The sequence below is a fragment of the Tenrec ecaudatus genome, chromosome 13 (assembly GCF_050624435.1).
Source record: "Tenrec ecaudatus isolate mTenEca1 chromosome 13, mTenEca1.hap1, whole genome shotgun sequence".
Classification (NCBI taxonomy): domain Eukaryota; kingdom Metazoa; phylum Chordata; class Mammalia; order Afrosoricida; family Tenrecidae; genus Tenrec; species Tenrec ecaudatus.
In genome coordinates this window covers 106,177,933-106,202,019 of record NC_134542.1, presented here as the reverse complement: position 1 = coordinate 106,202,019, position 24,087 = coordinate 106,177,933, and the positions used below count along the sequence as shown (strand labels likewise).

Sequence of the window (24,087 nt, the reverse complement as noted above, 5' to 3'; positions counted from 1 at the left end):
ATGGCTACTCTCAATATTGGTCCCAAGGAGTTTCTCTGTCCTGGATTCCCTGTGTTTTCAGCTCTTATCTGTACCCACATACATGCTCTGGTCTAGCTGGATTTGTAAGGTAGAATTAGGGTCATGATAGTGGGTGGGGGGGGGAGCATTAAAAAGCCAGAAGAAAGATTTTTTTTTTCATTCTGAAAGCTTTAATTGCCTTCCTAGCCAGAACTGTTGGTCCTGGTAGACAGGCACCATCTAATTCTTCTGTTCTCAGACTACAGGAGTCTGTTGTTCAAGTGGGTCATTGTCATTGTCATAAGGTGCAGTCCAGTAGGTTCCAACTCATAGTCACCCTATTTATGTCCAACAGAAAAAAAAATCCTCAGTCCTGTGGCATCCTCACAATTGTTCTTATGTTTAAGATTATCGATGCACCCACTGTGTCAATCCATCTTGTCAAAGGTCGTCTTCTTTTTCACTGCCCTGTTACTTTACCAAGCATGATGTCCTTCTCGAGGGTCTGGTCTCTCCTGACAACATGTACAGAAAGTGTCAGATGAAGTTTTGCCATCCTTCCCAGTAAGGCACATTCTGGCTGTACTTCTTCCAATAATGATTTGCTTATTCTTTTGGCGTCCCGTGATATGGCATCATTTCAATATGCGTTTCCAGCACCATAATACAAATGCATCACTTCTTCTTTGGTCTTCCTTATTCATTGTCCAACTTTCTCATGCATAGGAAGGCAGCTCAAAATGTCATGGCTTGGGTGAGGCACAACTGAAGCCTCAAAGTAACACCCTTCCTTTTCAACATGTTAAAGAGGTCGTGGGCAGTGGAGTTACCCATGCACTGTGTCATTTGAGCTCTTTTCTGTTGCATCCAGGAGTACTGAGTGTGGATCCAAGTAAAATGAAAATCTTGACAACTTCCATCTTTTATCCATTTCTCTATCGGGCCAGGGGTGAGGATTTGGGTTACTGACAGCTGCATCCTCGATCTTCATCCAGTCCTTCCAGTCTTCTTCATTCGCTGCAAGCAACTCTGTGTCATCTGCTTATCGCAGGTTGTTAATAAGCCTTTCCCGGATCCTGATGTCACAGTTTTCTTCATATAATCCAGCTTCTCTATTTACTTAGCATGCAGACTGGATAAATATAATGCAAGGATACAACCCTGATGCACACTTTTCCTGATTTTAAGTCATGTAATATTCATATGTGCTGTTTGCACAACTGCCTTTGATCCATGTTCAAGTTCCCCGTGAGCACAGTGACGTGTTCTGGGATTCCCATTCTTCTCAAGGTATGTTTTGATAGTTTGTTTTGAAACACATGGTAGAATGCCTTGACATAGTAAAAGAAAAACAAAACAAGCAAACATCTTTCTACTGTTCTCTGCCTTTAGCCAGTATCCATCTGACTTCAGCAATGATATCCCTTCTCTGTGTCCTCATCTAAACCCAGCCTGCACCTCTTGCAGCTCCCTGTGAATGTACTGCTGCAACCATTGGATGATATTAAATTTTAACTGAATGTGATATTAATGTTGTTATGCTGCAAGTTGAGCATTCGGTTGGAGCGCCTATCTTTGGCATGGGCACCTATCTGCATCTCTTCCAGTCAGGTGGCCAAGCAGCCGTCTTCTAAAGTTCCTGGCATAGTGGAGTGAGTGTTAACAGTGCTTCATGAACTTGTTGAAACGTTTCCTTTCATAGTCCATCAGTTCCTGGAGTCTTATTTTTCGCTAATGCTTTCAATGGAACTTGAACTTCTTTCAGCATTATTGGTTATTACTCATATTCTAACCGTTGAAATGGTTGAATGTTCACTAGTTCTTTTGGGTACAGTGACTCTATTCTATTCATCTTCTTTGACTTCCTCCTGCATCCTTGATATTTTGTCCATAGAATCTTTCAATATTGGAACTTGAAGGTTGAATTTTTTCCTGAGTCTTGCAGCTTACACTGTTCCCGGCATATTCTTCCTTTTTGGTTTTCTAACACTAGGTCTTTGCACATTTCATCACAATATTTTACTTTGCCTACTAGAGCTGCCCTGTGAATTTTTATGTTCAGCTCTTTGACTTCATCAATTCCTCCATTTACCTTAAGAGCAAGGCTCAGAGTCTACTGGCATCCACCCTGATCTCTTCTTTCTTTCCAATCTTGTTTTCAACAATTTCATTGGCGTATAATCCACATATCATACAATTCAATAGTGCAATCACATCAAGGAGAGTTGTACAATCATTGCCACAATCAGTTTGTAACATTTTCTTCATTCTTTTACCCTTTATTAGCTCCCCACATCTCTCTAACATCCCCTGCAATACCCCCAAGGAACCACCAGTCTAGTTACTGGCTTTATGGATTTACCTATCCTGGATTTCATGTACAGAAAAACGTTAAAAATAAAACCAAAAATCCCCACAAGAATAACAAAGTAAAATAGATAAAAACATCAATCAAAAAAAGCAGAAAATATTAACACATAGAATAAATTTAAATAAGGGAAGTCAAATGATAGGGTGCTAAATTTTAACCTAATGAATCTACAACAATCCCCTTTCCGGTGTATTCTGCATTGTAGCCAGGCTGTTCACATCCCTGGTCCAAGGTCAAAGGGGATTAATCCATATTCCATATGTATTCTCCCTTTGATTTTTATTTTTTCTCAAACTGAAACACCTTCAGAAACAGATCAGAAAGGAACTCTAAGGATAAGATATTACATGGTGTTCTGGATGTCCTGCCACAGCTCATCACGTCTTTTGTGATTAGTGTTCAATGTATCAAACCAGTTCCTGAGATTTTCGTGAAATTCAAGTGGGGTTTGCTCAAGGTCATATTTTGACTCCTTATTTTAATTGTCTTTCGCTTCAACTTGAACTTACATATGAGCAATTTGGTCGGTTGTACCATTGCCCTTGGCATGGTTTTAACTGCAACTACAGAGCTTTCCCATTGTCTTTTCCCCCAGATGTAGTTGATATGACTTCTGCTGGAGACATCCAGCATTTTATTGTTGAAAAGAGATGTTTGTTATAAAGAAGCCACTGGTCTTTCAAAAATCTATAATACCATCTCCAGCTTAATTTCCATTGCATTGGCTATATTCTCTAACTAATGTTCTTTCTTGAAGTGGACCATTAGTCCTCTGGAAAAACTGCTTCCTGTAGTCTTTGGTTTTCTTTATTCTCCTTCACTTTTGTTGGGAAGCAACCAAACATCGTAACTTAAAAATTCACACATGTTTAAGGCCCCAGACACTATTCAACACTCTAGTATGTAGAACATTATTTTTATATAGTGTCTGTGTTGGTCTAGGTACTTTAGAGAAACAAATCCATGGAAACTCCTATGTAAGAGAGAGTGTTATATAAAGGTTAAGTGTGCATCAAGGAAACATCCCAACCCAGTGCTGCACAAGTCCAACATTAACCCATATGTCCGACACCAATCCACAAACTCCTCCTCCATCTCACAAAACAGACGCAATGATGCCAACTGCAAGAGGAAAGCCAAGGCAGTGAATGTGTAAACATCTCATTGCTGGCAGGGGTCTCCACATGGGTGCTCCAGCACCCAGGGCTGCATCGGGATAGGTCCATGTGGCTTCTCTTTAGGGATGTCTTGCAGGAAGTGAACCTTGCCAGCTATAAAGCAGGGAACTGGCTAAGGCAGCTGCACCCTGGTCCAACCATCACAAAGCAAGAGACCCGAGAACTAAACCCACATGTGTTTATCAGCCAGTTTGGCACAATAAACGAACTACTTCCATGTCTTATCTCAGTTCATCTAGATGTCTCCTGAGTCTATGATCCTTTGGCTACAAGTCCCATAACTTAATATAACCAAATTATTTGACTATATGTAAGAAGGTTTCATAGCTGTGATTCCCATGTGCTCTATTTTTCTAGGAGAATTATAACCATGCATGCCTATACATGCACATGTTACAGTACCATATAGCCTTCCTCACATTTTTTATCATAGATATCTGCATCTATACCCTCTTCCAAATGATTTCTTGTTACTGCTCTTGTTGCAGTACTACATAATCATGCTATTTATAGTTATGCTATTTGTTAGGTGCTATTGAGTCTGTTCCCCTTGTACAACAGAATCAAACGCTGCCTGAACCCGTGTCATCTCCTGATTGTCCCTGTGTCCTGATTGCTCATTGTTGCAGCCATGGTGTCAATCCATCTCGTTGAGGGCCTTCCTCTGTTCTGCTGTCTCTCTACTTTCCCAAGCATGATGGCCTTGTCCAGGCACTGGTGTCGCCCCGCCCTTGGCTCTAAGGAGCACCCTGACCTACTTCTCCAAGGCAGATTTGTTTGTCCTTTTATCAGCCCTTGATGCTTTCCATAGACTTTTCCAGCATCACAATTCAGACGCTTCATTTCTTCTTCAGTATTCTTTATTCAGTGTCCAATTTTCATCTGCTCAGGAGGAGCTAAATGTGCCATAGCTTCGGTCAGGCACACCTTAGTCCTCAAAGTAACTTCCCTCCTTACAGCTTTTCAGTACTCCAGAGAGGTCTTGTGAAGCGCATTTGCCCAATGACTCTCGTCTTTTGAGCTCTTGACTGCTGCTTCCATGAACATTGATTGTGCATCCAGGAAGACAAAAATCCCTGACAACTTCAATCCCTGACAACTTCAATCCCTGACAATCTCCATTTAGCATGATGCTTCCTACTGTGAATTTGTGGTCTTTACATTGAGTCTGAATCCACACTTAAGGTGGCAACCCTTGATCTTCATCAGCAAGTGCTTTAAGTCCTCCTCACTTTCAACAAGCGAGGTTGTGGTGTCTGCAGAGCACAAGTTATTGATAAACTGTCTTCAAATCTTGGTGCTACATTCTTCTTCCTACAGTCCAGCTTCTCTGGTTATTTGTTCATCATACAGATTGAGGAAATAATGGTGCAAGGATACAAGCCTGATGAGCACCTGGGCTGGTTTTAAACCGTGCAGTGTTCCGTGTTCTGTTTACACAGCTGCCTCTTGATCCATGCGCAGGTTCCCCATAAGCGCAAGGCAGTGTTCTGAAGTCCCCGTTATTCTCAAGGCTACTCACAGTATGTTATGATCCCCACAGTTGAATGCCTTGCCATCGTCAATGAAAAAACAAGTAAACATCTTTCTGCTATTCTGTTTTGAGCCTGTATCTGTCTGACGTCAAGACTGCTATCCCTTCTCCATGTCTTCTGAATCTGGGCTGGGCCTCTGGCAGCTCGCTGTCAATATACAAGTTTAAATCATCTCTTGTTTCTTGATATCTCCTTGTTTTCCCTACCATATAGAGATTGAATATACTGTGAACTGCCAAAGGGATGAATACATTTCGTCTTGGAAGAAGTGGAGCCAGAATGCTCCTAGAGGCTAGGGTGTTGAGACTTTGTCTCATATACTTTGCTCATTTGTCGGGCGAGGCCAGTCCATGTAAAAGGACCCGATAGTCCTTAAAGTAGAGGATCAATGAAAAGAGAAAGCCCGTGATTAAATGGAGCAGCGCAGTTTCTGAAATGCTGGGCTCAGGCATAGCAAAGATTGTGTGACTAGCACGAGAATGACAGTATTGTATACTGTTGCACTCAGGGACACTCAGTCAGAACCAACTCGATAGCACTTTTTAAAAAGGCTGTATTGTTCTGTGACTAGAAGATTTATTTTCCCTTTTGGCTTTGAAGTGATCATCATTTAAACTCATTCCCTGTATTCGGTTTTGTGGCTTTAATGTACTTTTGTTACTTCATTATTTAGTTTGTATTTCATTGGTTTTCTGTCCAAAGGACTCTGTGTTAGGCTGGGTTGACTAGAGAAGCAAATCCAGAGACACTCCTATGTGTGAAAGAGCGAGCTTTATTTCAAAGAGCAATTGTATATTGAGAAAACATCCCAGCCTATTCCAGATCAAATCCACAATTCTGATACATGTCCATAAATTCCTCTTCAGACTCATGTAGCCCATGCAATGATGTCGAATGCAGGAAGGTCACAGGCCTGTGGGTAGAAAGTCTTGTGGATCCAGTGGCATACATTGTCAACGCTGGCACGGTTCTCCATGTACCCCCACCAGCTCTCTCAGTGTCTCAACAGGACGAAAGGGAAAGCAGAGAGAGAGTGTAGTCCACTTGTTCTGATAGCAGAATAAAGAGAGAAGTTCCCAGAATTCTCATGAGAGGGCCACAACCACACAAAGGCAGCATTGGCTGGTTGACAGAATAGACTCCACCCCTTCACTCATAATACCTCAAGTTGACATGAGATTATGTGACTATCATAGACTCCCTTTAATATCTCTTGAAAGGTTGGTCTGGTTTTTTTTTTTCTTTCAATTTATGTTTATCTAGGAATGTTCTAATTTTCCATGCTATTTGAGAGCATGGTTGAATATATGGTTCTTGGCTGGCAATTCTTTTCTTTCCGAGTTTTACAGATGCCATCCATTGTCTCTTTGCTTGCACATTTTCTGTTCAGAAATTAAAACTTAGACATGTTGATGTCCCTTTTATTTGATATTTTGGTTTTTTTTTAAGGTATTCTCAGAATTATTTCTTTGTCTTTGGTTTTGGAATGTGAGATACATAGGTCTACACTGTATGGAGTTATTTGAGCTTGTTGCTGAAAGCCTTCTCAGCTTTAATGATATTATGAAAAATTTTTGCTAATTAATATTTTTTAATTCTCTCTCTGTTGCTCTCTCTGTCTGTCTCCTCCTATTGAAATTCCAATCATGCATAGATTATGCCTTTTGATAATGTCTCACCTAACTCTAAAGCTTTCTTCATTTCTCTTTCTTTTTTTCCTGATTGTTGCTCAAATAAATTAATGTCAGGAACTTTGACCTCTATTTTGCTGATTTGATCTATCAAGTATTCAATTCTACTTCTATGTCTTTTCATTAGGTTTTCTATTTCTGGTATTTTATAATTAATCTGAATTTACAATTCTGTGTTTTTATATTTTTGTTTTGATTTTAGTATGACTTCTATTGGCTATTTTGACATTTTAAAATGTTTTCCTGATTTTTATAATGATATTGTCTATGTTTTACTTGGATTTGTTTGTACTTCCTTTTATCTCGTTGAGGATCCTATATATAAGAATTTTTCATTCCTTACCAGATATTCTTATTACTTTGTATTCCTCAGGTAGGTTTTTCTGCCCCTTTATATTGTTCAGTTGATTAAGCCATCTTATCTTCTCGATATGATTTTTTAATATCCGCTGTCTCAAAAACATTGATCTGTTCTTTTATTTATTTGTTGCATCTATGTTTGTTTCCTTCATCCTATTATTTTACTGTTAAAACGGTACAGATTGGCTGGGTAGCCCTTCTCTGTGGATCACTAATCTGAGTGGACAGAGTATTGGCTAACACCGCGGCTTCTCTCCGTGTTGGTGATGGCAGTTAGTGCACCTCTCGACAGCCAGGGGGAGATGTCTCGGTGGCCCTTCTGAGGGAGTTCTTTTTTTTTTTTTAAACAATTTATTAGGGGCTCATACAACTCTTATCACAGTCCATACATATACATACATCAATTGTATAAAGCACATCTGTACATTCTTTGCCCTAATCATTTTCTTTTTTTTTCTCCTCTTTTCTTTTTTTACATTTTATTAGGGACTCATACAACTCTTATCACAATCCATACATATACATACACCAATTGTATAAAGCACATCCGTACATTCCCTGCCCCAATCATTCTCAAAGCATTTGCTCTCCACTTAAGCCCTTTGCATCAGGTCCTCTTTTTTTTCCTTCCCTCCCCGCTCCCCCCTCCCTCATGTGCCCTTGGTAATTTATACATCATTATTTTAACATATCTTGCCCTATCCGGAGTCTCCCTCCCCCCCCCCCTTCTCTGCCATCCGTCTCCCAGGGAGGAGGTCACATGTGGGTCCTTGTAATCAGTTCCCCCTTTCCAACCCACTCACCCTCCACTCTCCCAGCATCGCGCCTGAGGGAGTTCTTTCCGAATGGATGAGAGAGGCCCTACGTGTACTCATGAACTGACACTTTGGTAGATAAAGGGGCTCAGGTGGTTGCCATGTGTGAGCAGTTGGCCTGCGGGAACTGTCTGTGCGAGGGGGTGTGTGACATTGTTGCTGGTTGGATGGAATCACTAGAAACTCCTGCTTTTCATTAGGCAGAGATGCAGGCGTCAACTATCAGCATGGCCAGATGTTGCTTCTGAGAGTGTGTGGCTGGCTGTAGTTACCAGGTATGGGGGCAGGTGAACTCTTGCTAGTCATCAAGTTATGGGTGCTCTGCGTGTGTTTTGCCAATTCCCTGGTGACTTGGATGAAGGTGTATGGGCCCCTGGTCTCTGTACGGGTAGTATGGGAGCTTGCATCTTGTATTCCAGTGGGATGAGAGAAAAAGGAGGTTCTCACCTCTAGTCACCAGACAGTAGAGGAGCATATGCCTCCATCCAAAGGGGACTCGGGGCGGTTAGGGAAGGCCGATGAGATGGGAGCTTGCTTACATTCGCCACTTGCTAGTGCAGCAGTGAACCACAGATGGCATCGTGGCAGGGACATGTGTGCTGCCAGTCACCAGCATGGTGACATGGAAGTTTATATCATGGGATGTTGATAAGTAGGAGTGTACTCCACCAATTGTGTAGGGAGTAGAGTGGGGGAGCGTGTGGTGTATGATCTACAGGAGCATATGTTGCTGGATATTCGGAGGATAGAGTAGCAAGAAGCAGCGGTGGGGTTGGGGGGTGGGGGAGAAGGCAGTGAGGCCAAGCATGAGGACTGGCACCACAGACAACGGGTGGAAGAGGAACATCTGATAGGGCCATCAGTCACTAGGTGGACTGGTGTGAATGGTGGTTCCAATTCGGGAAGAAGAAGAAGGGAGAGGGCATTGCTACAGTCTGTGGCCAGCAATGTGGGTACCAGTGTGCTCCTTGGTTAGTGCCCCAAGAAATCAGGGCCCTGCCCTGGTCCCATGCAGTAGGGACATTCTGCAGAGGCCATTACCTCTAGCCACCAATCCACAGACCCTCCCCTCCATGTAGATCTTCAACCAATTGACCAGCTGGTGAACAGTGGTGTCCCTATTTTCTGGCTCCTTCCCTGTTCTGTGGTCCCCTGGATGTCTATAATGCTTGCCTTCCTCGTTGCACACTCATTCCTTAAATCTGGGTTGTGTTCTGCTCACTTTGCTTCACTCGTGATTTCTCTATATGAGATCTCTGTCCTTCCTGGGGTTGCATGAAGTTGCCTTCTCATCTGGAAATGCTGATTGCTTTGTCTCAAGATGACCAAACTGCACAGGGCCAGCTGTCAGGACACGCACAATCCTTGAGTCCCTTGGTTCATTGCCTTCACTCGACTTGTACTTCCATTCCGTGTTCAGCCAAATCTTATCCTTCCCTTTGCTGCTCAGGGTACCAAGGCTGTTGTCTTTATCTGTCTCACATGGTTCCTTGTGTCTTTGCTTGAGAGGGTCATGGTATGATGAAGCCACCATCTTGTTAGAGCTCCTCAGTATATTTCTGAGTTGACTGTTTGTAGCAACTTGGTTTCTTAGCTGGTATTGGGTGATTCAGTGATTCTCATTTTATTCTGGTGCGGTGGGGAGAGGGATGCATGATTGCTCAAGTAATGGTGTCTTGTGAGTCTAGGCTGGTGGGGCTAAATTCACCAACCAATATTTAAAATTGATACTTCAAATACCAGTCTTCAAGAGAGAATGTAGCCAAATGTGCCATAAAAAGTACTGTCACTCAACCCGCTGCTCCAAGATGTGAATGCAACATGCTGGCATGGAGTAGGGAACCAGTAGTGAGGTCTGAGGGCTTGCCTCAATCCCAACTACGTGGACAGCTGCCCTCTCCCCAGAAGAATTTATTTCAGAGGACAGCACTGAAGCTGCAGCTCAGGGAGAGGGACATGTTTGATCAGAGCACAGGGGAGCAAATGAAGGGGTAGGAAGAGAGAGTGGAGCACATTCCTGGCCCACCAAGTCTTGAGGATGATATTTCCGCTCAGAGCAGCCAATCCACAGAGAAGACCATATGGCCGGCCCCACTGTAAGACATGCCATCCCTCACTGACTCATAGCCCTACAGGGGACAACACTGGAGACACAGTGTGGGAATTCAGCCCAATCTGATCCCCCCCACATTGAGGCAAAACACTAAGGACGTGCACAGAACAGCAAGAGGAACAGAGCAATGAAGTCCCGAGGGAATATCAAAAATAGACTTTGGGGCCAGGGTTTGGCACCCCATCAGACTCGACTAGAAAACACTCCTGAAGGCCAACAAATAGTCCTTGAACTAACTACAAGCTTTCCTTTTTAGTTGTTGGTGTGGGGGTTTTTTGGGTGGGATTTTTTGTCATTGACTTTTTGTTGTTGTTGTTTTGCTCTGTATTGTTTTTGTGCTCCGTAGGTCTGTCTAATTAAAATAGGCTGGATGAACAATCTGGAGGAGAAAACAAAGGGACCAACAGTTCCAGAGGGACATGGGAGAGGGGGAGGTGGGGCAAGGAAGTTGTGCTAACAAACCCAGGGACAAGGGAACAACAAGTGACCCAAACTGGTGATGAGGAGGGTGTGGGAGGCCTGGTAGGACTTGATCAAGGGTAATGTAACCAAGAGGAATTACTGGAACCCAAATGAAGGCTGAGCATGATAGTGGGACAAGAGGGAAGTAAAAGGAAATGGAGGAAAGAGCTATGAGGCAAAGGGTGTTTATAGAGGTCTAAATAAAAGCATGTACATATGTAAATATATTTATATATGAGGGTGAGGAAATAGATCTCTGTGCATATATTTATAGGTTTAGTATTAAGGTATCACATGGACATTGGGCCTCACAGAAGTACTCCCTCAATGTAAGATACTTTGTTCTATTAAACTGGCATTCCATGATGCTAACTTTCCGGACACGATCACTGAAGACAAAGTGGGTACATAAACAAATGTGGTGAAGAAAACTGATGATGTCCTACTATCAAAAGATATAGCATCTGGAGTCTTAAAGGCTTGAAGGTAAACAAGTGGTCATCTAGCTGAGAAGCCACAAATCCCACATGGAAGAAGCACACCAGCCTGTGTGATCACGAGGTGCCGAAGGGATCAGTTTTCAGGCATCAAAGAACAAAAAAAAAACCATATCACTATGTGCTAACCTTCCCGACACAATCGCTGAAGACAAATGGGTGCATAAACAAATGTGGTGAAGAAAGCTGATGGTGCCCAGCTATCAAAAGATACAATGTCTGGAGTCTTAAAGGCTTGAAGGTAAACAAGTGGTCATGTAACTGAAAAGCCACAAATCCCACATGGAAGAAGCACACCAGCCTGTGCGATCATGAGGTGAGGTAGTTAGTATATTGTGCCAACCTGGCCAATTAATACATTTGGGGTTAATTGAAGGGTGGAGGGATAAATGGCTCAGTGAGCCTCCTCTTTTGAGTTCTAGGATCTCTTGTTTTCTGATGGTCGGACCAGGGTACAGCCAGTTCCCTGCTTTAGCTGGCAAGGCTCACTTCCTGCAAGACATCCTTAAGGAGAAGCCACATGGACCTACCCCGATGCAGCTCTGGATGCTGGAGCACCCATTTGGAGACCCCTGCCAGCGCTGAGATATTTACATATTCACTGACTCATTTTTCCTCCTGCAGTCGGCATCATTGCGTCTGTTTTGTGAGATGGAGGAAAACTTTGTGGATTAGTGTGGGACATATATGTTAATGGCTTAATGTTGGACTTGGGCAGCACTGGGTTGGGATTTTTTCTTGATGCACACTTAACCTTTATATAAAATTCTCTCTCATACATGAGTTTCTGTGGATTCGTTTCTCTAATGTACCCAGACTAACACATGAGGTGTAGAAGGGATCAGGTGTCAGGAATCAAAGAACAGAAAATCACATCATTGTGAATGAGGGGGGTGCAGAGTGGGGACCCAGAGCCCATGTGCAGGCAACTGGACATCCCCTTACAGAAGGGTTGTGGGGAGGAGACGAGTCAGTCAGGGTACATTGTAGCAACCATGAAACATATAACTTTCCTCTAGTTCCTAAATGCTTCCTCTCCCCCGCTCTCATGATCCCAATTCTACCTTACAAATCTGGCTAGACCAGAGGATGTAAACTGGTACAGATAGGAACTGGAAACACAGGGGATCCAGGGAGGATGAGCCCTTCAGGAGCAGTGGTGAGAGTGGTGATACCAGGAAGCTGGAGTTAGGGTAGGGTAGGGTAGGGTAGGGTAGGGTAGGGTAGAAGGTGACGGGAGACCTCGGACAGTGTAAGATATGACAAAATAATAATTTATAAGTTATCAAGGGTTCAGGAGGGACAGGGAAGGGGGGAGGGAGGAGGGGAAATGAGGAGTTGATGCCAGGGTCTTAGGTGGAGAGCAAATGTTTTGAGAACAATGAGGGCAACAAATGTACAAATGTGCTTGACACAATGGATGGATGGATTGTGATAAGAGTTGTATGAGCCCCCAATAAAATGATGTAAAAAATGCACTGTGACTCAAGGAATACTTGAAGTGACTTTCATTTAATCTTGTCTCCATAGAGCAAACATTATTGGTCTTCATCTCAATTAATTAGCCAGGTGCTTGTCACCTCCACACAACCCATTATGCTCAGTTAGCGCATTGTAAGGTTCTAGACTCTTAAGAAGATGAGCTTTCCCACCCTTGAGGGATAGTCTATCTAACTAGGTATTAGCTAGACTTCGGGCACTGTAGACTGAATTGTCATTTTGCCTTTTCAGTGCCATGGCTTGTGGGATGACGATGACTCCGTTGGAGGTGACCTGAGCAAGGATGAGTCCGACGACGACCTGTCTCTTAGTCACAGCAGAGAGGACTCCTGTGGCTCCCTGAAGTCCATCAACCTGGCCACGTCAGTCGAGTCAGTGCGCGTGCAGTTCCCAGAGCGGCAGAGCGCACTCCGGAGGAAGAGCTCTGTCTGCAGCTCCCGGGCTTCCCAGGAGTCCAGCTTCTCCTCAAACAGGTCCAAACGAGGTGGGTGTCAGAGTGCACGCCTAGAAAGGAGCACACCCCAACTACCGTTGCTTATGGTGCCAGGAGAGGGGGCAGGGCATGTGTGGGAGGACTAGCAGGAGATCAATCTGTTGTGTGAAAGAAATCCTTCAGGGATTATGCCAACTCAAGGTTTCGTCCCACTGTGGCTATGCAAGTGGGACAGTCACCCCATTGTACAACACACCCAATTCCACTCTGGTGCTAGGGGCAGTTGTTAGCACTTATGGGAAGTTCCCTCATACCCCAGGACAGGAGCATTTTGAAATCACACCCAGAGGCCTTGCTGAGTGTGCCAGAGGACTTCCAGTGACTGTATTTGGAAAAGGTGTTTAGGTTTAACCAGTGGGCACTTTTGCTAAAGTATCTAGTTATTTCCTGGACTGGTGCCCACTGTTTGAAGAATTACGCTTTCACACTGATGTGCTGATATCTAAAGCTGTCTGCTATGTGAGTTCTGTGTTACCCTCCTCAGAGCCCACTGCCAGACCCTGATGTGGTGTTCATAGTGAGAGAAAGGCGCCGAGACTGGCACAGCGCACATGCCCAATCGTGGCAGCCCACATACTGATTTTACTATGGAAGCAGGATGGAGAACATGCACAAGTGACTCAGCATCACCCTGAAGGGTGCCAGTGTACTCATGTCCCCATAAAACAATTTAACACACTCCGTGTGCCGTGTGGGTCCAGGTACTTTGTTGTGGATGTACTATCACACCCTATTTCTCAAAATAGGTTTCTTTCTGATTCTAGGAAGTACAAGTACCAGAAACAGCAGTCAAAAAGGAAGCAGTGTTTTAAGCATGAAGCGGAAAAGCAAAAGGGAACTCTATATGGAAAAGCTCCAGGAGCATTTAGTCAAAGCAAAAATATTTACCATTGAAAAGTGAGTACATGACACATTTGAGGTGGGTACGTTATTCTAGAGCAGGAGAATGTGTATCTGTTATTTCATATAATCCAGATGTCAAAAACCAAGAGGTGATTTCTCAGATCACAATTTTATATGTCCTGGGTAAAATGGTCCATAATTACATTTTTAAAAAATTAATTCTCAATAAGTATGACTAATTTTAGGAAAACTTAGTGAAGACACTTTTTACATTTGAACAGAATGAAGAAGAAATTTGAAGGGCTGGCAGTCTGCGTTTCCAGACATGACCACGGAGCTGTGTTTCAGAGTGACACTTTCTCAGTGGGGTTATCAACCCCTGGCTTCTCAGAATGATACCAGTAATCCTTTCTACGTGCAGTCTTTGAGTGAACTCAAACCTCCCATTTTAGCTGATCAGCCAAGCATGCAAATGGTTTGCACGATCCAGGGACTCTTCAATCAGCTCGTATCAAGCAAAGTGTCCAGGGCCCTTCTGACTGCCAGGCATTCCAAGAGACAATAGCCATGTCCTGGAATGGAAGAGGGTCTAGAGTCTGCAAGTCCAGGGTTAAATCATGATTGGACCAGACACCATCATTTGAAGGCGGCCCCAGGTGATGGTGGGTGTCTTAGATCAGGTGTGCTGCCATGGTCTAGCATAGCCTTGAATTGTAAGCACACTGAAGGCATGGAAGAGAGAAATCAGAGGTGGTGGTCACCTGGGGCCAACAGTGCCTGCTACTAAAAGACAGAGCAAGGTGCAGGCCAGGAACAAAAGAGAGAGGGGTATAACACGTGTGCTGAGTCTTGTCCTCTGAATGCAGACACCTTCTCAGTCCGTTTTCACTTGACCCTGTGAGTCAGATGTTATCTTTGCCCAATTTACAGAAGCGGGAACAAAATGCAGAGCAAAGCAGCCACCTGCTCAAGTTTCACAAGTAGGAATTGTTATAAACCCAGGCACTGAGTTTACAGTACAGAGTACAACTACTTCCGGATGAAAAGAGGCTTGTAACACCATTGCCCAATATAGCTTTGGCTTGAGGACATTGGGTCCTTTGGTAGGACTGTCACCTTCCATGCAAGAGATTCAACGTTAGTCCCTAGCAAATGCATCTCATGCACCGTCACCACCCATCTCAGCAGGGTGCTCTGATGGTAAACCGGTTAGCAGAGTTTCCTGACGAAGCTGGACTAGGAAGGAAGGCCCAGTGACCTACTTCTGAATGTCACCTCATGAAAACTCTTTGAATTACAGCACTCAGCAATCACGGGAACAGCACAAAACAGGGAAGAAGGTTGTTCCCATCTTGCAGGAGCCAAGGGCCAAATCCATACCATCTAGCAACCACCGTGGCAATAGCCATCTGCATACAGGAGCCAGTCCCAGTGCATCTACACGGGGCACTGGTGGGACCATGGGATGTAGGACTACTCCTTGCACCCACTGGTTGAACCGACTGGTCCTTCTCCCAGTCTGTCTTCTTGACACAGTGGGCGGGTCTCTGTTTTGCAGGACTCTGCAGATATACGTGCCCATCCGGCAGTTCTTCTATGACCTCATCCACCCAGACTACAGCGCTGTGACTGACGTATACGTGCTCATGTTCCTGGCAGACACTGTTGACTTCATCATCATTGTCTTTGGCTTCTGGGCCTTTGGGGTAGGTTAGGACAGTCCCACTACCTATCCGTGTGCTAGGAGGCAGGTTTGCTTGTGCGATGACACTCAGCCTGAGGCTTTGTCTCTTTCCAGAAACACTCAGCAGCAGCAGACATCACCTCCTCTCTGTCGGAGGACCAAGTCCCAGGGCCATTTCTGGTGATGGTCCTCATTCAATTTGGAACGATGGTAGTGGACCGGGCTCTCTACCTCAGAAAGACTGTGCTGGGAAAGGTTGTTTTCCAGGTCATTCTTGTGTTTGGAATCCACTTTTGGATGTTCTTCATCTTACCTAGTGTGACGGAGAGGTAAGGAACTGGGGACATGAGCCTACTTTAAGGTATATGGGTTTCATAAAGTTATCACCACGTGTGTATTTGCAAAGCAAAAACACAGATACAGGAAAAGGAATATGAAGAGTCAAAGATGTTCATTAGAATCACACTCACTGTCTGCCCAAGGTATGAAATGATTCCTCCAGAGAATTTAATTGGGGCTCATTGAGTTTTCACAGAGGTGGAGATTTCACTTTTGCATGAGAATGGTGACCATCAAAGAATCAAATTCATCCAGTGTTCTCTGGGTGGCATCTGGCACAGCTCCTTCACAGCATGGAGCTGGCCTAGAGCATGGTGGTGAGGGAGCTGATGCTGGGTTATGTAAAGAATGGGGTGGCATCAGGATTGCAGAAAGGCTTAGTGACAATCTGTCACTGGAGAAATGGGTGGGAGATGGTGGGGACTAACTGACAGAAGGAAAAAGAGAGGGTGGCCATGGAAGGTCAGAATATTTGCCCAGAAGGTTAAGTTACCATGGGGATGAAATGTAAAATTGTCTAAAGATCACCTTGAAATTGCCAGACACCGTGACCTGACCGTGCCTGTGCCTGCTATTGGTACGGCATGCGGGTGAGTGCTCGGTGGTTAAGAGCAGCCTGTAATGCCATAAGGCAAAGACAGTGGGCCAGTAAAGGTGGCTACTGTCCCTCCTTGTGTTGCCTTGAACGCACCCCTTGTAGGTGTCGTTTTCTTCAGCCCCCAGGGGTGCTGTGTTCTTTCACACCTCAAAGCTTGACCTGCTGGATGGCTACTTCATGCTTTCTGCTTCTCTTCTCTGCTGTACCACCTCACTACGGTGTTTCCTCCCTGCTCTCTAGATTTCGGCATCGATGTCACTTAAGCTAGGTAGTCTTTCCACTGTAGAAACATTTCCCCAAATATGGGCAACCATATTTAATGCATTAAAGGTGAATGAATCCATCAGCAAAAGAGAAGCCAAGAACACCTCTATCAGTGGGGACTATCTGCTAAGGTGTTAAAGAGATCCCAGCAGGGAGTGTCCATTCTAAGTACTGAGATCAGTACCCTTCATTAGATACACCTGAATACATATAAATGAATACCTCACACAGCAATTGGTATGAAGAAGCACAGGCCTGGTCTATTGAGGTTGCTGTTGTTTAGGATCGATTTAGAAGCCCTCCCTGGGAATTGCTCTGATATCTCTTGTTTTAGACATCTTCAGTTATCATTACAAAGAACAGTGGTTACTTGCATTTTATTGACTATGCAAAAGTATTTGGCTATGTTGATGATCATAAATGAGGACACCATTAAGAAGAATGAGAATTCCAGAACACTCTGTGCCCATGGACCGAGGCACAATCATTCGAATAGAATCCAGGAATACTGTGTGGTTTAAAATGAGGAAAGATGCACTTCAGGGTTGTCTCCATTAGCCATATTCAGTCAATATGTATGCAGAACAAAGAACCTGGGAAGCTGGACTATATGAAAAAAATGTGACATGAGGATGGGAGGAAGGCTTAGTAACAACTTTTGAAATCCAGATACACGAACTTGCTTACAGAAACTGAGGAGGACTTGAAGCACTTGCTGTTGAAGATCAAGGATTGCAGTCTTCAGTTCAAATTATAACTCAATCTGAAAATAAAACAAAACCGAATCCTCACACCTGGACTAAAATGAAATCATTATGAATAGATAAAAGATTTACGTTCTCAGCATTTTTACCTTGCTGGGATCCGCAATTAATGCTCACGAAAATAGCAGTCAAGAAATTAAATGGTGAATCCACTGCCCAGGACTCCTTTAACTTTTTGAAGAATAAGGTGATCACTTTGAGACAAAGGTGCACCTGACCCTAGCCATGATATCTTCAATTGTCCCAGATATGTGTGAGAGTTGGACGTTAAACAAGAAATAATGGAGAGGAATCTCTGAATTTTAATTATGGTTTCAGTGGAAGTACCGTTGACCTCCAGAAGAACAGGAAAAAATATGTATTTTGAAGAAATTCAGCTAGAATGTTCCATAGAGGGATGGAAGGCGAGACTTCATCGCCTCTACTTTGAACATGTTATCAGGAGAGACCAGCCCCTGAAACGAACATCACCATTGGTCAAGCAGAAGCACAATCAAAACAAGAAAGATGAATCGACGCGTGGCTGCAACACTGGACTCAAACATCAAAATGATTGTGAGGTTGGCACAGAACAATTTTTCATTTTGTTTTGCATTACATGAGTCTTAAGTCTACTGAACAGTATCTAACAATGGTTAATTTATTTAATAACTTTAAAGAAGAAAGCTTGTTATGTTTTTCGGTCATTAGAATGAGGAAACAAATGGTAAATTTCCTAGGGGCATAGTCATTTGTTTATGAAGTACATTAATTTGCTACGATTTTCATTTTAGTTCTCCATGGATTTTTTTATTAAGCTAATAAATAGGCTTTCTTAGTAGCAGACACCAAAGAACAAAAACCATCATTGTGTGATCACCTTCCCCACATAAACGGTGAAGACAAATATATGCATAAGTAAGTGTGGTGAAGAAGGCTGATGGTGCCCGGCTATTGAAAGATATAGCATCTGGGCGACTTAAAGGCTTGAAAGTAAACAAGTGGCCATCTAGCCCAGAAGCAACAAAGCCCACATAGAAGCAGCACACCAACATGCGTGATCATGAAGGGCCGAGGGGACCAGGTTTCAAGCACCAAAGGTGGGCGGGGGGGGGGGAAATCATATCATCGTGAATGAGGGGAGTGCGTGATAGGGACCCAATGCCCATCTGTAGACAACTGGACATCCCTTGCAGAAAGGTGGTGGGGAGGAGATGAGTCACTCAGGGTTCAGTGTAGCAATAATGAAACTCACAACCTTCCTCTAGTTCTTAAACGCTTCCTCCTCCCAACTATCATGGTCCCACAGGATGCACAGCAGTACAGATGGGAACTAGAAACACAGAGAATCCAGGACAGTTGAACCCCTCAGGACCAGCGGTGAGAGTGGCGATACCAGAATGGAAGGGAGTGTAGAAAGGGGGAACTTATCACAAGGATCTACATATAACCTCCTCTCTGGGGGATGGGCAACAGAAAAGTGGGTGAAGGGAGACGCTGGGTAGTGTAAGATAAGATAAAATAATAATTTATAAATTATCAAGGGTTCATGAGGGAGGGGGGAGTGGGGAGGGAGGGGGAGGGAAAAAGGAAAATGAGGAGCTGATTCCAGGAACCCAAACAGAAAGGGAGTTTTGAGAATGATGAGGGAAATGAATGTATAAGTGTGCTTTACACAATTGATGTATGTGTGGATTGTGATAAGAATTGTATGAGCCCAAATAAAATGATTTTTTAAATAAATAAATAGGCTTTCTTCTGATAGCCCAGCCCTGAGACAGTCTCTTCAATCTGTTAACCATAAGCCATTAAAAAATAGTTCATTCAAAATGAGTGGAATAAAATAATCTTCCTGTTGTCTAAACTGACATTCACGTGCTATCCCTCTGAAGTGGCTGCTTCCATCTGTGTTGGCATTTGGTTAAAAGTTGGAACTACTGCAGGAAGACCATCTGTTTGGGCAACGCATGACCAATTTCATTCTGAAACAGATTTCAATCGTGGAAGCAAAGCAAAGAAAATGGCCAACGTATTATCAAGGCTGCTTCCCATCATTGAAGTAAAACATAAAAATTGGGGGAACTTCTCAGGATGCGATGGAGCAATGATGAAAAATACAACTTTCCTCTAGGTCCTAAATGCTTCCTCCTTCCCAACCCCCACTGTCATGATCCGAATCCTACCTTGCAAGTCTGACTAGACCAGAGGATGTACACTGGTACAGATGGGAACTGGAAACAGGGAATCCAGGGCAGATGATCCCCTCAGGACCAGTGGTGTGAGTGGTGATACTGGGAGGGAATAGGAAGGGTGGGTTGGAAAGGGGGAACCAATTTCAAGGATCTACATGTGACCTCCTCCCTGGGGGACATAAAACAGAAAAGTGGGGGAAGGGAGATATATGACAGAGCAAGATATGACAAAATAATAATTTATACATTATCAAGGGTTCATGAGAGAGAGGGGGAGTGGGAGGGAGGGGGAAAAGGACCTGATGCCAGGGGCTTGGGTGGAGAGCAAATGTTTTGAGAATGATGAGGGCAACAAATGTACAAATGTGCTTTACACAATTGATGTATGTATGGATTGTGATAGGAGTTGTATGAGCCCCTAATAAAATGATTTTTATAAAAAACATACAAAAATAAATGAAGAAAATAAGTAGATAGTTAAGTAGGTCACAGAGTCAAGAAATTAAATTGTCAATAACAGCCACCACTAAGGTACTGAAGTAGATGTTCTGGGTAGCCCTAGCCTGTGGTTTCGTGAATTTGTCATTAGCAGAGCTCTTTGTTGGAAACTTAGAAGAGTAAGTCAACCAGTAACTTCTCTGTGCACACACAGAAATAAACTGCTGTGATAGATTGAACGATGCTCCTACACAATGGGTATTGTAGATACGAACCTCTGGCTAGGAGCCCTGATGGTGTCGTGGTTACAAGTGGGGCTGCTAACCTCGAGTTCAGCAGTTCGGAATGGCAGTGAGTGAGTACTTGCGGTTGCAATCTCGTTTGGGAATGAGTTTTCCTTGTTATGTTCATGAAGCAATATTAGTACAGGACGTGTTTTAAATGAACTTCCCGAGATATTAAAAAACAGATTAAGCAAGGAAGCACAAATGGAAAGAAAGATCACCTGGCCCAAGATCACCAACGCATCTGGGACCAGAAGCCATTAAGACCTTGCCCAGAGCACACAGAGAAAGAGAGACTCCCTCTGTAGAGCTGATGCCCTGAATTCAGGCTTCCAGTCTCCTAAACTGTGAGAAAACCAAGTTCCGTCTGTTCAAACCACCCCCTTGTGGTACTTCTGTTATAGCAGCTCAAGATTGCTACAACGGCCGGTTTCTTAGCACAGGAGACTCTCTAAGGAGCGTGAATACGGTCTCTAGCCATTGACTCTGTGCCCAGTCCCTGGGGCATCCATGAGGTGCCCGGGGATAGAATAACCAGTCAACTGAGCTTAGCTCCTCCTCCCTTTAAATTAGGTCTTCCAGACACAGTCCACTCAGTGCCTTTTCCGATCTTTTGGATTAAATAAAACCAATTTATAGCTTTTAAAAAAGCAAACATCTTCTAATAACAAAATTAAAATTTAGTGACATATGGAATTCTAAAATACAATACAAAGAGTATTATATTGCTTATATGAAGACATGTAACTTTCGCTTATAATTTTAAAAACAGGAAATTTTATTCCACAATATTCCTAAGTCAGAAATATAATTTTTATTTCCTGGTTGTGTGTGTGTGTGTGTACTGATTAGATTTAAGAGTCTTGCAGAATGTTGCATTCATTCAAAGTTAAAAGTGACCCTAGAGTTCACCATGCTTTTGTCAAATATATTACCGATTTTTCTAGTGTGAAATTTCGTTCCATTTAGCTCTTGTTAGAACGTATCCTAAAAGTAAACATCTCTGTGGTATTCTCTGTATTTAGCCAAGATCCATCTGACACCAGTAATTATATCCTTCGTCCCAAGTCCTCTTCTGAATCCAGCCTAGCTCTGGCAGCTCTCTGTCAATGTACTGCTGCAGCTGTTGTTGGATGATCTTAAGTAAAATCTTACTTGCATGTGCAGGAATGGTTTTGTTTCAGAATTTCTCCTGACATGCACACTGACCTTTTCTTTCTGTCCTGTCTTTTTAATGACCTTGAGTTTCCTTCATGAATTATGTTCTTGAACTTCTCCCACAGCCCGTCAGGTCTACTATCATTAATGTTCAATGCATCAAAATTCTCAAAATTCAGGTGGGACAGACTTGTATTTTAGCTCTCATGAAGTTGTTTTATTTTTCTTCGCCTTCAACCTGAACTTACAAAAGAGCAACCGATTATCAGTTCCTAGTCAGCCCTGGCCTGGTCTTAGCTGCTAACATTGAGATTCTTCATCATCTCATCTCACAGATGTAGGCCATTTGATTTCACCTGGAGATGTCCATGTGTATAGTCACCTTTCGTGTTGTTGAACAGAGGTATTTGCTGTGAACAAGTCATTGGTCTTGTGCAATTCGCTCAAGGGATCTCCAGCTTCATCTCTATCAAGAAAGCATTTTCCAACTGCTGTTCCTTCCTCGTGGTTTTCAACAGAGGCATTCCAATTGCTGATAATTATCATTGCATCTCGATTGCATGTTTGATCGATTTCAGAAGGAAGATATTGGCAGAATTCTTCAATTTCTGCATTCCTCGTGGTATTTTGGTTAGCAATGGGCTGCTAACCACAAGGACAGCTGCTCGAAACCAGTAGCTGCTCCGTGGGAGAAATATGGGGCTTTCTATTCTTTTAAGCCATTACGGTCTTACAAACTCACAGATGCAGTTCTACCCTGTTCTGCAGGGTCGATATGAGTCAGAACTGACTCACTGACAGTGAGTTTCATTTTCAATTTGGAGCTCTGGTTGTTGCGTACATTTGTATGATCATTGTTGTGTAAGACTGAGTCCTCTAGAGAAACAAAACCAGTGACACTTGTACGTGTTGTATACAAAAAGAGATTTAGATCAAGAAATGGCTTACACAGTTGTAGAAATAGGTAAGTCCAGCCCAGTTTAAGTGCAACTTCTCCTGATCCTAGAAGTTGATGAGCAGGATGCAATAGAAGATGGAGGCTCTGGACATGGATGATGAAGCCAAGACAGCAAAGGGGACAGCTAGTGGGTGTAGAGATCTGAAGACAGATGGTGGATCCACCATGGTAGTCTGTTGACAGCTCCTGGATTGGCAGTGATGCAGTAGGAGATCAGGAAGCATGTGCAAGGTCCAGCTCCTGCAGAAGGCAAAGGGCCAAAGAAGACTCAACTCTCTTTGGTCTCCCTGTCTTACACATAAGTCTTATGACATCAAAGAAGTGTCATCAGATGGTGACTTGATTGACAGGTTTGAATTCACCCCAACCCAGGAGTGTCTGGTTGACATCATCCCTAACAACCACAACTAGATTGATTGGGTTTCTTTGAATTTGGATGGACGCAAACAGCATTGTACTTCCGGCTAGCTCCTGAGACGTCCTTTCTGATGATGTGTGCCATTCCATTCTCCTTGACTGTTTCATGCCCAGCATAGTAAACCCTTATGAGTTTCTGATTCACAATGGCCAATACCATTCCATCACTAATACCGAGGAAATTCAGCTGTATGCATTCCACTTCATTTTTTTGCAACACCCAATTTTCCTAGATTCCCACTTTGTATATTCTAAGATCTGATTATTGGTAGGTTATTACAGTTGTTTCTTCTCATTTTGAGTTTTGCCCCATCAGCAAGTGAAGATCTTAAAGGTTTTACTCCCACTGGATTTATACTGTTCTCCTCACCAAGGTCAACAGCACTTGAGAAGGCAACTCCTCCTCAGTCATATATCAAGTGCATTCCAGCCCGAGGGGCCCATCCTCTGGCACTATCTCTGACCGTGTTCTACTTCCATTCACCGGATCTTCAGTAGCTGATAATGTTTTGATTATATGCCGAAGGTTTTCAGCGGCTACTACCTCTGAAGAGGACCACTAATTCCTGGTTCATAATCTGTTCTTAGTCTGGAAGAGCCGCTGAAACGTGTTCACTTTTGGTGACCCTGCTGGCATTTGAAATAGCAGGGATATAGCTTCCAGCATCACAGCAACACACACGCCATCACAGCACAACAAACTGACAGACAAGTGATGATGATCTATGTGGGAGCCCTGCAAATGGATTTTGGGATTTCACTGTCATCCAGGGCCTTCTGCAACCTGAGTGTTCAGAATTAGAGCTCTGATGCCATTCCCTCCTTTGGATTTGGATTTTATTATGTACAATCCTTGAATCGCACAGGCTGGTGTGGTTCTTCTCTGTACATTTAGTTGACACCTAAATTCTATGGCTGCTCGTTATAAGACAGGCAGGCCTTTAAACCCCCAAAAGCCATTCTTTCTGAGAGCTGGGAACCATGTCTCTCCAACACACATTGCTATTGCTATAGCACCCATATCTTCAAGGATCTCTTCATGAGGAAAAGTACTGAATTAGGGCCATGTCCTAAGAACTAACTATTCTTAGATTGAGGCTAGAATTAAACGTGGGTCCAAAATTCACTCATACATCTATGGTTTATATGTGTCT

The 24,087-nt window shown here is 43.4% G+C and overlaps 1 protein-coding gene across 1 annotated transcript in view; it reads left to right on the top strand.

The window, feature by feature from the left end:
- PIEZO2 (piezo type mechanosensitive ion channel component 2) overlaps window positions 1–24,087 on the top strand; it is a 535,104-nt gene that overhangs the window by 491,095 nt on the left and 19,922 nt on the right. The window contains exons 40-43 of the mRNA XM_075529992.1: window positions 12,754–13,006; window positions 13,780–13,912; window positions 15,417–15,564; window positions 15,657–15,871. Of these exons, the coding sequence (XP_075386107.1) occupies window positions 12,754–13,006; window positions 13,780–13,912; window positions 15,417–15,564; window positions 15,657–15,871 (749 nt within the window). The remainder of the gene's footprint in view (window positions 1–12,753; window positions 13,007–13,779; window positions 13,913–15,416; window positions 15,565–15,656; window positions 15,872–24,087) is intronic.